General features: G+C 31.1%; 2 protein-coding genes and 1 long non-coding RNA gene across 3 annotated transcripts; 1 reads left to right on the plus strand and 2 right to left on the minus strand.

Annotated features, from left to right (window-relative positions):
• Positions 1–1013: 1013 nt before the first annotated feature.
• Positions 1014–3192, plus strand: LOC105638442 (Surfeit locus protein 6). The gene is made up of 2 exons (XM_012222247.4): positions 1014–1128; positions 1854–3192. The coding sequence occupies exon 2, from the start codon at positions 1865–1867 to the stop codon at positions 2900–2902; it is 1038 nt and encodes a 345-aa protein (XP_012077637.3). The 5' UTR covers positions 1014–1128; positions 1854–1864; the 3' UTR covers positions 2903–3192.
• A 603-nt stretch (positions 3193–3795) lies between these two features.
• LOC105638441 (AWPM-19-like family protein) lies at positions 3796–4828 on the minus strand. The gene is made up of 3 exons (XM_012222246.4): positions 4581–4828; positions 4314–4491; positions 3796–4229 (listed from the first exon to the last, which is right to left on the minus strand). The coding sequence occupies exons 1-3, from the start codon at positions 4705–4707 to the stop codon at positions 3998–4000; spliced, it is 537 nt and encodes a 178-aa protein (XP_012077636.1). The 5' UTR covers positions 4708–4828; the 3' UTR covers positions 3796–3997.
• A 2379-nt stretch (positions 4829–7207) lies between these two features.
• LOC119369062 (uncharacterized) lies at positions 7208–8232 on the minus strand. The gene is made up of 2 exons (XR_016321580.1): positions 8164–8232; positions 7208–7430 (listed from the first exon to the last, which is right to left on the minus strand). It is a non-coding gene; the product is annotated as an uncharacterized LOC119369062 (long non-coding RNA).
• Positions 8233–15315: the final 7083 nt, after the last annotated feature.

The raw sequence follows: 15315 nt of genomic DNA on the forward strand, positions 1-15315 counted from the left end.
GCTTTTAGCTGCAGGTAAACAATGCTTTCAATCACTTCAATCGTAGAGTGGAGTCATTGATTTCATTTTAGACTTCCAATTCCCACTTCCCTTCTCAACTATCCATTTTTGCTTTGGACCCAATGAGTAATTAAGGAAATTATTTAGTAAGTGGACACTATATTGCTTAAGTATTATTAATTTTAATATATGATTTTTTGATTGTCTTTAGTTGGATATATGATTAAATTCATGAATATCTGTATAATTTTTTTAAACAAGTGTTAGAAAAAAAATTGTCATTTCAACTGTACCTTCTAACTTCTTTTTCAAATAGTTTGTGTTTTTTTATAGGCGCCTTGCTTAAACTGATTAATTTAAATTAAAAACTCAAAATAAAATCTTTAATCCTTCTGTTTTCCAAATGCATCATGATGGATCTCAATTGCTAATTAGGTTTGAGTTGACGTATTATATTTTTATCCGTCTCATTAGATACTCATTCAAATTTAATTTAAATAAAGTAGGTAAAAGCCGATCAATTTAAAGATGAAGTTGTACTTTTTTATTTTTTAAAATAAAATATGAATTAAATACGTTTTATTTTATCATGTTACAATATAGATGACGAAGTGGATACATATTTATTTTTGTTTGACTGATCAAATATATACTAAAAATATATTTAATTACGTTACGTTTTATTATAATTCACCGAATAGAACATAAAATCTATGACAAATTTTATAGCTAATCTAGCAAGCTTTTGTGATTAATGAAATAAAATTAGGGTAAAATGATTCCATCTAAATGATTTTAAAAAAAAAAAGTAACAAGAAAGTTATTCTTTTAGAATATTTGTCAACATTATCCTTTTACCTAGGCAAACCTAGGAATTGGGCTTAGGCCTATAGAAGGACTGAGTTGATTTGGGCTACTCTAACCCAAATCTCCTTTGGGCTGAAATAATAAGATGTTTCAAGTAATCCAACTTGAGCTGAACCGGCCCGTCTTTGAAGTATAGACCAGTACCGAATTTGCAATTTCAATTCGTTGGTTATTTCGATTCTTCTCTCTTATATAACGCGTCTGTCTTTTTTTCTCGCTCTAGGGTTTCCAACAGTCTTCTTCACTCGGTCAATTGCCCAGGTTTCTCTCCAGCCTCTCTTTGCTAATCTGTTTTTGTTGTTCATTTTCTATAAATAATGACAAAACATCGCTAGTGTGCTTTTAAATGCCTGTGCTTTCCGGTTAGCCATACTGGTTAATTAGCGTTCGGGTTAGGAGATGAATCTGAAAGTTTAACTAATAGAAGTTATTTTGACGATTATTTCGTTTAATTGAAATCTTAAGCTTCTCTTATTTTTCATTTCTTTTTCTCAATTGGGAATTTCGTGTTTCTTCGCTGGAAACTGAGTAGATGCTTAATTTTTTGATTATAACATGTAATCTTGTAGATGTAAAAGATAGATATCCAATTTTTGGTGATAGGCTTAATACATAAATCGATTGTGCCTTATATTAAGTTCTCGAGTATTTGTCAGCAGAACTGTTTAGTGTCATGCTTGTAGATTTGTGTATAAGCTTGTTGTTTTGGAATTTAGCTTGTCTTTCTTTCAACTTTATTTGCTGAATATTTGAAATGTTGTATTCAATTGCTTGCATATAATCTGATAAAAGAATTGATGAATGGGTTACATTGTCGTAAAGGTGTCTGTACAATTGATCATATGAATAGGAGAACATTTATGTTTTCTCATTTTGGAGTGTTTAACTATAAAAAGAGGACAAAAGCAAATTAGTAACTCATATCTGTTTCCTAAATGTAATTATTTATTCTTTTCTGCTTGTACCCTGTTGTTGTTCAATTTCAGTTTCGGCACAAATGAAGAAGAGACAGAATATTGATAATGAATCCAGTCCTTATATTGATCTGAATTCTCTCATTCATGAGAATTCTCTGTTCTTTGATAAGTTGATTGAGCTCATCCCTGCTAAGTTCTATCTTCCAGTTGATGATAAAGAGAAGAAATGGTTCCAAGGCCTTAGCAAGGATGAAAAAGCTTTGGCAAAGAAGGAAACAAGGGAAAACATCAAGAAAGCACGGAGAGATCGGCTTGACCCAGAGAAGTCTTCTACAACCACCTTAGATTTGCTTATGAAAAATTTGGAGAAGGAAAAATCAACTGATGAGAGTGATGAGGAAGAAGTGGAGATTAATCCGATGATATCTGGTCTAGAAGGTGATGGTCAGTCAGCAACATATGAAGATCTCCGACAACGACTTCAACGCAAAATTGTAGAGCTTCGAGGAAATCGAAACATGAGTCAAAAGACGAAAGATAAGAAAAAAGGAATGCAGGAAAGGAAACGCAAGAGGGAATCTGAATCTGATAAAAGGAAGCCTACAACAAGTACTTCAATGGAAAAAGGGGAGAAGGATGCAGCAGAGGCTGCAAAAGAGCTCAAATTTAGCCATGTTAAACTTGGGAAAGATGAGGAGCTTGGAAAGAAGAAGAGGAGGAAACTATCGAAGTTAAAGGAACTTGAAATGGCAAAAGAATTGGAGGAAGCTAAGAAGGATCCAGAAAAAGGGGATGTAATTGCAAAGAAGCATTCATGGAAAACAGCAACAAACAAAGCTGCAGGCATTAAGGTTCATGATAATCCAAAGCTGTTGAAAGATAGCATAAAGAAGGAGAAGAAGAGACATCAAAAGAATGCTGAGAAATGGAAAGACAGGATTGAAAACCAACAGAAAATGAAAGCAGAAAAACAGCAGACAAGATCGCAGAACATAGCTGATAGAATTCAGCAGAAAAAGATGCGACGGATTGCAAAGAGAGAGAAAAAGCTATCACGGCCTGGGTTTGAAGGTCGCAAGGAAGGTTATATCAATGATGGTGAAGGTGCTCAGGCCTAGAAGTTTGTATCAGCATCTTAATCTGTTCCTATTAACTCTTTTTCACACCTGCAATAGAATTGGTTTAAGCCTTACCATCATAGCCAAAAGAAAATGTTTTAGGAGCCTCTTCTGAAAGAACCTGTTAGTCTTTCATTTCATCTTTAATCATTTAGTAAAAGGGTGTTGTTTAAATATTTTTGCAATGATTTTATGGGCATGTAAGTCCCACTAGAATAGTCTTGTAACACTTCTCAATATTTTCCTTCTCTTCTGGAATTTTAGTGTCAAATCACCTTGCATTCATAAAATATGAGTGTTTTGAATATTTTTATTTATATACCAAAAATTAAAATGCAACTGAGATCATGCAAGGTTATACTAAAATGCTTAAAATTTGATTGAAATATACTTTCCACAAAAAGGATATCTAGCTACTCCGAATACAAATTAGATATACAAAATTACCACATAAATCTCTATATTATTTCTTTATTTTTTCTTAATTAAAATCAATCTTCCACAAAAAGTAATTGCGTGCCGATTTTTATGCACCTTCATTTTATAAACTACTTGGTACATATATTTTTTTAATAACATTCAAAAAACTACTCTTTCAAAAAAAAAAAAAAAAAAAAAAAAAAAACATTCAAAAAACTAAATGAAAGCAACTTAATTAAGATGAGCAGTCTCTTCCCGTAATAGGTATTCATTTCCAACGAACCATGTCGTTCCGATTCAAGTTCAGAACTTCCATCTAAAAATTCTAATTACCCAAAGCATCAAAATCTCCAGAAAAAATCTTAACATTTGCCCGTTATTTTGGAGTATTAAGCAGACATTCTTCACATTGGGAGGGATTCTTGGATAGGGTAAAACAATTTCCACTATACAGTATATGAACACCATTAAAATAGACGTAACGATATATATTGAACACTGACTTTTTATACGTACATGAACACAAGTGGATTAATTAAACATAAAGGACGATCAAAGTCCAAAGTCCAAAGTCCAAACCAGACCCAGATACATCCCCGCCAAAAGGGGATATGTAAATGACACAAGATAATTCTTTTAGCATTACATGTACATATATTATTACATTGTTGTTGCTTAAACCCGAGTCCCTGTCACTGCTGTGCCACCCTTTGGAATTGGTTCCCCACCAGCTCCTACAGCGTATTCGGTGTCCCTGTAACCAGGGCCATACCTGCTGCTAAATACCCCAGCATGAAGCAACAGGACATACAAGAGTTGGGTAAATGTCAAGATTATCATGAATGCCTCTAATACCCTCAGTCTCCATCCTCTGTGCCCTCCTAGGTTTATTTCCTTGCATGCCAACCTACAAATAAAAATTTCAGTCAATAAGATTGTTTAATTATATATGACTTTAAATTCTATATATAATGGGACTATAATATGGTACCCAAAAGCTAGGGCAGTGATGGCCCAAGTCACAAGTGAAGAAGAGCCTGCAGAGGCTAGACTGTCATTTCTCCAGCTCCTGATATGAAGGCCACCTGCCAACTTGGATACTATACCAACAATAGAAGCTAATATAGCAAAAGTCAAAAAGAAAGCTGTTGCTCCATTCCCTCCAAAACCTGAAATTTTTTTTTTCCAGGTTAATTAGCCAAGCAAAAATTATTTATGTAGAATGAGAGAGAGATAGAGAGAAGGGGGTTAAACTTACTTGGATGGTAGGTTTGTCCATTGATATACTTATTAAGGCACCAACTGGCAAAACCTAAAGCAATAGCATACATGATTAAGTTAAGAAACAGCAATGGAGCTGCTATGTTCCTGCCCACAGTTGCCATCTTTTGTCCTTTTAATTCAAAGCCTAACACGAAAGAAAGATAGAGCTTTTAGTATTTCTTACAGTAAAACTTTCACTTTCGTTAAATTTTGGTAATGGAAGCGTAGAGAGTCGAAGTGGTGAGAGTCGAGGTAGAGAAGCTAATATAGAGAAGATGGAGGTAGAGTTGCGAGTACACGTGTAAACCAATAAGGCATTACATGGTTGCTTTGTATTACAGGTGGTAGGACAGATGTCAGCTTCCATGGATCTTTACGTTTCTTCTGAAACCTTGTGTCTTGGAATCTCGAAATCTATCTAAACGGTGCATATCCATTTTTTGATTGTCTAGTTGTGTAGAAAAATCTAGCAAAGCTAAGTTGGCTTCCTACTTTTCTGCTTCGTTCTTTTGCAGATTGTCCAGAGTCACTGAATCCCGTTCGTGTCTGAATCAAACGGTTCCCCGTTTAAGTTATTAATTTTATTACTTTGGCAAAAGAAGTTTCAATTTTGTAAGTTCCAAATTCCTTTTTCGATGTAGAGGATTATAAAAGGAAAAACTCCTTTTAATTAAAATCTCAATTCAAAACAAAAAACCTAACTACAACTCTGAGATGCATAGAAATCTTAGAATTTAAAATTTTGAAGTTTCAGAATTTCAGCATTAGCCATTTGAATTAAATATTATTTATTATGTGAAAATTAATAATAAATTTTTAAATAAAGATGGAATTTTGGCTTCAAAGTTTAGGGAAAAAAAAAAAACTTCTGCTTAGAAGGCACTTAAATTTTGGCTGAACTGAACTTTGCTTTTCAAAAGATGATTCTTCGACATATGGGCTTGCAAAACCATTGGTCATTGCTTCGGCTAGGGATGATGTTTTCTCCTTTCGCCACGTGGTTTAAAAGTTAGAACTAGGTATAGATGGTCTCTTCTCTTCTCTCTACCACCTGACTGACTCGCTCCCAAGATGGAATAATATTTATTAATGAACAATTGATCGCACATTTCATCTTGGACTTCAAAGGCGGGCTTCTGTAGTGGCCCAAGTTATTATCTCTATATGGACTAAGCCCAATTTTGTTTTGGCCCTCGTTTTAACGACAACGTTTAAGTATTGCCCTTGTTTTATTTATTTATAATAATAATAATAATAATAATAAATAATTAACCCCTTTGTAATCATTATCTTGATTGTGTGCTCAAAGCTCAAAATTTTGCAGTGGTTGAGAATAAGACCTCACTGAAGTTGGCAGGTTTAAACGGTTGGTGAACCGTCCAATTTTGAGAATATCTTCTATCATAAAAAAAAATCTATTTATTGTAAAAAAACTGAAATAATAGTGGTATTATTCTTCTATTTATTACTTTCGAATACGATTGATGATATTAATAATTTTCTTAATTATTAAAATAATTAAAACATTTTATTACTTTGAACGAATATTAATGATATAATTAATTTTAATACTTATTCCTTAAAAAATAATTTCACTTATTATTGAAAAAAAATAAATTAAAATGTTTTATTATTTCAAAAGTTACGTAACCTGTATATGTACTCTTCCTCCGTTACATAAAAATAGATTCACTTTCCTTTTTTAACTTATCCTGGATTATAATTTTATTTCTTTTCAAAGAAGAGAATAATATTTATAGTTTTTTATTTTATTTCCATTTAATATGCATTTCTCTCAATAAATATATTGCTATTATCATTATCTAATTTTTTTAAAAAATTATTATTGTTGTCATAAGTATTAGCCAATTCTTTAATTTTTAGAAAATAAATAAAAGATAACACGATGCCAACTCAACAAAAATGCTTAGTTATGTTTCTCTAGTGACTAGTCTAACATCTATGTTTCCCATTTTAGTTATGTTTTTTAAATAAGTATATTGACAAAAATAAACAATTTGTAGGGTATTGGTGATATTTTTTTTTTTGATATATTAAAAGAAATTGGAAATATCTTTAAATATCACAATTGATTAAATTAAAATTGTTATATTCTTTGAATCTCCAATCACATTATAAAAAGAAAAAAATAGGAGGATATTATATTAAATTATGAAGGTTTGATTTATCAGGGATATGTTAGGTAAGGATTTATTTAATTATTCTCACTCCTACCAACTTCAACTGCAGTCAACTTTATTTTATATTTAAAAAAAAAAGATTATGTTATTGTCACACCTTACCCTACTGTAAGACATGGCATGTCGCCCGTAATATAATTAATAAGCACTTAATTCTTGTAAATGCTTACTAAGTATACTACAAGGGACTTAAACCTTTTTATTTCATTCATTTTTTTTTTTTTTATATCTTGTAGCAATACTTTAGTTATCAAATGTATAACTTATTTTGGTTCGTTCACCTGTTAGAAAGAAATGTCTATAATTTACTAACTAGTAATCTCAATATAATTTCTTAAACATATTATTAAAAATATAAAATGGTTCCATAACTCATAAGTCTATGGATGATTTAATTACATATTGGAGTTCTGTTCAAATCTTAGATACATAATAGAAATTAATTACTTTAATAGACTATAAATTTTCAAATTCATACAATCATAATTTACATGAATCTGCTCAAATATACATAGATGATCTGTTAATGTTTAATACATCATACATATTCCAAAAGAAGTCAAATATACAATAGCTACATCAGTAGCATACTATCTACATCAAATAAAAATGATCCTCTCTTGGTTCTTTTTCCTTTTCTTTACCTGCGATAGTACAAAAGCAACTATCGCTAAGCATATGGCTTAGTGGTGTACTAATAAAAATAATAAGGAATGACAATTCATAAATCCACCATGGTAAAGAAAATAAGAAACAAAATAAATCAATACCATTTAAATCATCAATTCATAATATGGTCTCTACAGCTTTTATAGAGTCAATTCTGAGGGCCATCAGTATCTAATGTGCACATCAAGACTTGCTATCTACAACCTCAATCTGTGATATGATTTCAACAGAAGAGGGAGCAATCTACAACCTCAACATGGAGGGAGAATTTCATATCAATCATATATCATCTAGTGATGATATCCATGTTCAATCGATCGTAATATCAACTTCAACAAATGAAATGATATTCGGGGTAATAACCATATCTATATCAGCTGTAAGACTTTTAAACCATTCTATTTATGTACTAATATCAAAATCACAATAGACAATATTTCATTTCACAACCACTGCTAAAAACATTCAATCACGGCCACCCCTCATACTACAGATATCAATTGGCCAACATCCTCCTCTTTCACAGTATAAGAATCATAAAATTCATTTACAAATATCATTCAGTGGTATGCTTTCAAAATAATCTTTTTCCTCTTTAAAAACTTATGAATATAATTATAATTCATAACGCAAATCCATTGAAAATATTTTGCAAAATCAATTTCATTTTGTTTAAATAAAAGTAGGAAAGGAATAATATACACTAACCGGAACTAGATGGCTCCCCTAGCCCTTTTCCTCTAGTAATCACCCTCTCCTCAACTCCCTTTCTCTCAGTAGCTGTAGCATGATATAGGCATGGCCGGTTCAGTGAACCGCCGGTTCTGGTTCACTGAACCGCCGGTTCGAGATGTTTAAAATTTTGAACCGGAACTGACCCTTGAACCTTCGTTTCCGGCACGATTCCGGTGAACCGACGGTTCGAATTACGGTTCCGATACGGTTCCGGCATTACACAAATTTTTTTAAAAATAATAAAATTTTGATTCCGATTTCCGAATTCATAATTGAATAATAATTTTAAAATGTTTAGATTTTATTAACTAAATAAATTATTATAAAATATTAAAACAAAAACTTCTATTAACTTAGAACTATTATTACATTAAATTTACAAATTTTGCTAACTCACTAATATAGAAAATTATAATTTTTTTTATTTTGGGCTTGAATTAAATTAAAGAATTAAATTAAAATTGAAAAATTTTAATTTAATTGCCTACGTATCCTCTTGAAAATTAGAGAAAATCAAAGCCCACGTAGTTCTTTTTTTTATTACATTGGAAAATAACCTCCCAATTATTACAATTAATTTTAGTCATTGGTGCCACTAGTCCCCGTTAATGAGTCGGAATCATCATCATCGCTTGAATTTTGCTGGTATTGAGTTCTCAACGCCGCTCTAGTCCAATCGTCAATACACTCTTGCATTGCCACATTATTTGGCGATAATCTTAACCGTGCTGGATCTAAAATTTGTCCACCCGCACTAAAAGCTTGTTCCACTCCAACAGTAGAAATTGGACAAGCAAGAATATCTTTTGCAATTGAAGCTAATACTGGAAAGCGATTTGCATGTTTTTTCCACCAACCCAAAATATCAAATTTTGTTGGGTCTTCATCCGCATCATCACCTAAAAACTCAAAATCTGTGCTAATATATGTCTCAATTTCTGTGTATAAATGTGGACCCTCCTTTGGTTTTTTTGAAACATTTTGCATGAAGGTAAATTGTGTAGAATGAAATTTAGCGGATTGTGTAGTTTGTGGATTTGATACTTGAGGAAGGGGAGATACGAATTTAGAATACTCATCATATAATTGACGGACATACCTTAAAATATTATTAGTAAGAGAAAAATAATCTGCCTCAATTTTAAAAGATCTATAATAAAGACGAAAAAATTCTTGTAATGCAACTAACTTAAATCTAGGACAAAGAAAAAATGCAACTAAATTTAAATCCGGAATTTCAGTATAATATTTTAACCATTTAGTTTTCATCATGAATATACATTCTTGTAAATCATCATCATTTTCATTTTCAATTATGGCACTACTTATGGCCAAACAATGAAATGAAAATAAATGGGAGGGAGGATAATAAACACCACTAAAAATTCTCGTACAACTTTCAAAAACTTGCAAAATATCTAATATTTTTTTACAAATAGTCCAATTGGTTGGATAAAGTTGAAAATGTGATGCATGCAATTGCATAAATGAAGAAAGAATATCTTTATATTCATAAGACTCATTTAACATTTTATAAGTTGAATTCCACCTTGTAGGAATATCTCTTGAATATTTTTTATATTTTTTTCCCATAGAGTGACAAAAATTTTTAAATTCTTTTCTAACATATCCATGTGTCCATAAATGATTTAAAGCATTTTTTATTGGACGTAAAAATACATTTAATTTTGTTAATGCATCTTGAACACATAAATTTAAAATATGACATGCACATCTAGTGTGAAAAAATTGTTCACCAAATTTAGGTTGACAAAGAGTTTTTAATTCATTTATTGATGTCGTATTTGCACTGGCATTATCAAAACCAATTGTAAAAATTTTTTTAGTCAAACCATATTCTTCTAAAATAATATGTAACATGGTAAAAATATTATGCGCGGTGTGAGAGTCATCAAAAACTCTAAGTGCAATAATTCTTTTTTCAAGTTTCCATTCATTATCAATCCAATGGGATGTAACACCCATATAAGAATGAGTTTGCCAAGCATCACACCAAATATCACAACAAATGGCAATTTTACCATTAAAATTTGTAAATAAATTTTTTAAAATTTCTTTTTCTTTTAAATAAATAGATAAAATAGTCCTTTTAAGTGTATTCCTAGGTATCTTTTTTGCTAAAGGATTTAATGTTTTTTTACAATAGTTATTAAATCCAATTTTTTCACCAAATGAAAAAGATAATCGTTCCATACAAACCATTTTAGCCATTTCAATTTTATTAGTTTCATCACTATATTTAAATAGAGGAGTGTTAGGATCACTATACCTTGATAACGATAATTGAGTTTGAGTTACATCCATTCCTACCTCACTTGGATGATGTGATTTTAAATGCCTATTGAGAGTGCCATATCCTCCTCCAAGCTTGAATGCATATTCTTTTTTGCAATAATTACATCGAACCGCATTGATTTCTCCATTATCTTGAACAATTTTTGCAAAGTGCTTCTTGAAAATATCTGATTTTGGTGGTTTACCTATTGAAATATTAGGAGATATTGCTTCTTGTGGTGAAAAATCAATCAATGGATCATTTGAATCAATTGCTTCCACGCTTTGAGCAACTCGCTTTCCCTTGGAGCTTTGTGAATTGTGTGCCATAATTTTAAATGGAATTATGGAAAAAAAATGAATAAATGGAATATGAAATTAATGGAATTTAGAATTGGATGTATGAAAACAAAGCAATATTAAGAAGAGAAGAGGAGAGATAGAATATAATTGGTTGTGAAAAAAAATAATCAACTCATCATATTTATACATATTTTTCATTTATGTAGTTTCCCAAATTGTCCCTTATAACAGAAAAAAATAATTATATTTTTGGATAATTTAGTAAATTATAATAAATAAATAAATAAATAATTAAATTATAATAAAACAATTATAAATATATCCGTTTGAACTTTGAAGTTTGAACCTTATGTTTATGTAAATTGTTAATTGCATAGTTAAAAAAAATATATGTATTTGTAAAACAAGTTCAAACGGCTAAGTGAATTAGTGAAATGATGAGCTTTCAAAAAAAAAAAAAAGTGAAATGATGATGTTTCCTTTTTTTAAACGAAAATGATGATGTTTTTTTTTTCACATTATTGCAATAAATAATTTTGTTTGTGAATCCGGTTCGAACCGGACCGAAACCGCCGGTTCCGGGCCTGTTCAGGTTCATTTTTTAACATTCACATGAACCTTAACCGGCTCTTGAACCGCCGGTTCCGGTTCAAAATTTTGAACCGCCGGTTTTGGTTCGTCTACAGTACGGTTCGATTTCGGTTCGGTTCCGGTTAGAACTGAACCGGTGGCCATGCCTAGCATGATATTAATACTCACATTAAGATCATACTACACAATGTACACACATGCACTTCTATAAGAATGTAAATTAAGCATTAGAATGTAGTCTCATGCTTTTTCTTTCATTTTCACTATACTTGTCCAAGTGTTATATGATCTGAGTTTAAGTATGAAACACTTCATATCCAACACTTAACCACATCCTAGACACAGAATACTAACAATGAAAACAATAGAAGTGAATAGCATGCTAAATTCGTTCAAGGTTTATGACATGCAGAATTTCAGCATTTGAGTAGCTAGTATTGCGTTGACTATATCTTGAATTCCCCATATTCAATTGCCTTGAAATTTTGACAGCATGTTGCCAACATCTTAGGGTACTGTTCTGGAAAATTTCATAATTTTTAAAGCTTATTTTCATTTTTAAATGACATAATTATAGAATCTGAAGTTCAATTTTTCTCATGCTGAACAGCCTGCATTGATTTACTTATAACTCCATTTCCTTTTATCCATTGGCCTTTAAATTTTAACACGACCTACCCAACATCTCAGTATATCTCCATATCAAATTTCATAAATTTTGGAGTTCATTTACTTAGTCAAATAGGTCAATTACAGAAGCTGAATTTCAGGCAGCCCAACTGTAACATGTCCAACAATAATTTATATATGTTTAAGCATTCTCACCTCACTTTCAGTACAAATTCATGCAATCCAACTCTTCTATTACTTACATAACATCATAATATAAGAATATCAGAATCCCTAGTTCATGGCATATCAAGAACAAACTCAAAATCGTCCATCTTGGTGACTTATGCAACTTAGACTTTGAATTCATGCATAACTCCTTTCAATCATCTTAAATCACCTTAAAATCACTTCTCATCACTTCATCTTCACCAAATCAGATTACACAAACAAGCACCTCACTTCAAAGTTCATGGAATTCAAAAAGTAATCCATAGAAATGAAGGAGGAAGTGAAAATAACTAACCTTTTCTTAAGACATACTTGAAAATTCTTTGATTTTCACCTTCTTTTTGCTTGGTTTTGACTCAAAATCCTCCTCCTCTCTTCTTGAACGGTTTGGCCTGCAACAATGAGTGAAGTGTCGTGGTTCTTTCCTCTTCTTCAATAAAATTATATAATAAACTTTATTAAAAATTCCTTCCATGTCCTTTAAATGCAAATTGCACTATAATCCTCCCTTTTGTTTTCCCTTCATCCTTTGGCACTCTAATCTTTTTAATCATTTTACTTTAGTCCTATTAGGTATAAACCAAGTGAATTTAATATTCTAAACTCCACTTGGTAAAAATCATACGGAAATTACCGTTTTTTAGGCTTTTCGGGTAAAATCGTGCTTTACCAAGAAGTCATTCATCTTTTAACTCATTTTTGATTTCCTTTAAGCTTTCACATTGATTTGCAAAGATCAATTAATGTTTCATTTAATTAATATTAATATCCTCAATATATAGTGTTTCCCATTATTCTAAGTTTTCCTTCTTTTTTTTTTTTTCGGATAACCGAATTCATCGAAAAAGTTAAAATAGAAAGAACTACAAAATTGAAGATATTATAGTTACCCTCAATTTCCTTTTTCTTTTTTTTTTTTTTGCCAATATTAGAGAAAATTTTTTATATTTGTGAGATTCAAACCCTAATTCCTAATTGCCAAATTCCTAAATGATCTCTTATTTGGAGAGGTTGAGTTTCTACTAATGGGCAAATTTGTTTTTTATAATTACCGTGGTCTATGGAAACTTATGTTCTATTAATCTCGTGAAGATAAAATTATTTTTCTTTTTTTCTAAATATATCCCTTCTTTGAGGAAAAACAAAATAAGCCTATTTTTTGGAACTATGGAAAAAATGTTACTATCAAAGCATATTAAATAGGAGTATATTAGATAATTGAGAAATTAATTATGAATAATATTATTTTGATTTTAATTATTATGAATATATGTGAAACACTTTTGGAGAGTTGATAAACCGAATAGACATAGTAAGAAAACAAAAGCAATTGGAATATACCTCCAAATGATAAGATCCTTTCTTAGATTTATGGTCCCATAAGGGGTTTTAAAATAACCAAAAAAAAAAAAAAAAAAGACATCAATAATATAAAAGAATGGTGGAAGAAAACTCCTCAATAAAGATGAAGTTCATCAAGATGCAAAGTTAATTTTGCATTAAAGAAAAAAAATTAGAATTAAAGAAATTAATCTTGACTTTAAGAAGGAAATTTAAGGAGATTGCACTATGTGGTAGGGGTGGCCACGGTTCCGGAACCGGCGGTTCCGGTTCCAGAACCGGCGGTTCCGGTTCCAAAAAAACTGGAACCGGAACCGAACCGAAAAAGTCCGGTTCCGGTTCCGGTTTGGAACCGGACGGTTCCGGTTCCGGTTCCGGTTCCAGTCCGGTGATAAAACCGACGGTTCCGATCGATTTTCCGGTGAATCACATAATTTTAAATTTTAAATTTTGAAGACCGGTTTTCAAAATTTAATAAATTTGTGAAAGTTATTTGTAAAAAAAATACACCTAAAAAATTAAAAAATTCTACAATTAAATTTATTTTTTTAAAGACTTGAATATAATTATTTTTTACAAAAAAATTCTTCAACTGAAATTATTTTTTGTTTAAAAAAGTTTGAATATAATTTCAAAAAATATTGTAGAGAGAGTAAGTAGAGAGAGTAGAGATTTTTTTGTAATGAATTTGTAAATGAAATGAGGTATTTATAATAAATCCAAAAAATTAATTTTTCAAAAATACCCTTGAAACTAGCCGTTATATAGCCGTTTATAGCTATTGGGAGGAATAATTAATAGATTTCACAATAAAATAAAAAAAAAAACACAACGTTCAGACCAATAATTATAAGAAGAATATGTATTTATTTTTTTATTTCATTTTTCTGTTGTCCCTTTGTAGGGTGTAGGCGTAGGGTTTATAATTTTATTGTGTCTAAGGTTGGGTGGACAGAGTGGTGGGGTACTGGGGTTTCTTTGCTCTAAAAGGAGCTTTTTTTTTTTTTTTTTTTTTTGGTGTGACAGTTTATAAGAACCTCCGGTTCGAACCGGTTCGAACCGGCGGTTCTAACCGGCCGGAGAACCGGCGGTTCCAACCGGTTCCGACCGGTTTTCTGGAACCGCCGGTTCTGGTTCCAGAAAATCTGGAACCGGAACCGAACCGGAATATTCCGGTTCCGGTTCCGGTTCGTCCCGGTTCCGGTTCCGGACCGGTTCGAACCGGCGGTTCCGGTTCCAGGAACCGTGATTTGGCCAAGCCTACTATGTGGTTACCATTGGTAAATCCTAAATGAGACTATGAAAACAATTTTTTTTTCTCAATAAGTAAAAAATTTATATAATGAAGTTATAAATAACTATGACCCAACTTATATTTTTAACTAATGTCTATAAAAGAAAAGCTTTTTGACTTTTAGAAATGTGTGCCCCTTTCTCTCTCCCTTCTTCATTTCCTTTTTCTTTATTGAAACACAAAAACTAAGCATATAGATACAGAGAGGGACTGATTCTTGTTTTTTTTAACAATTCCTTCATAATGTTTTTGATTTTTTTTTACAAATTTTTATATATATATTTTTTAAATAAGTTACATATCTATGTCTATTTTTGATATAGAAATATATTATTTATGTTTCTGCTATTTTTTTGTAGTTTATTTTCATTTTGAGTAGAATTTGTAATATCTCCATTTTATGTGGAGTTTTTGTTTTGTTTTTTTTGCATATGTTTTGTTTTATTTGGATAGGCGCGTGA

Source organism: Jatropha curcas, chromosome 7 (genome assembly GCF_041381405.1).
Source record: "Jatropha curcas cultivar XTBG-Jc1 chromosome 7, XTBG_Jcur_1.0, whole genome shotgun sequence".
NCBI lineage: Eukaryota > Viridiplantae > Streptophyta > Magnoliopsida > Malpighiales > Euphorbiaceae > Jatropha > Jatropha curcas.

Excerpts from the sequence above, each read along its gene's own strand:
- LOC105638442 (XM_012222247.4), top strand. The coding sequence starts at position 1,865 with ATGAAGAAGAGACAGAATATTGATAATGAATCCAGTCCTTATATTGAT.
- LOC105638441 (XM_012222246.4), bottom strand. The coding sequence starts at position 4,707 with ATGGCAACTGTGGGCAGGAACATAGCAGCTCCATTGCTGTTTCTTAAC. Across the intron at positions 4,492-4,580 it reads TGGACAAACCTACCATCCAA|GTTTTGGAGGGAATGGAGCA; the intron begins GTAAGTTTAACC and ends AAAAAATTTCAG. Across the intron at positions 4,230-4,313 it reads ATCACTGCCCTAGCTTTTGG|GTTGGCATGCAAGGAAATAA; the intron begins GTACCATATTAT and ends TTTTATTTGTAG.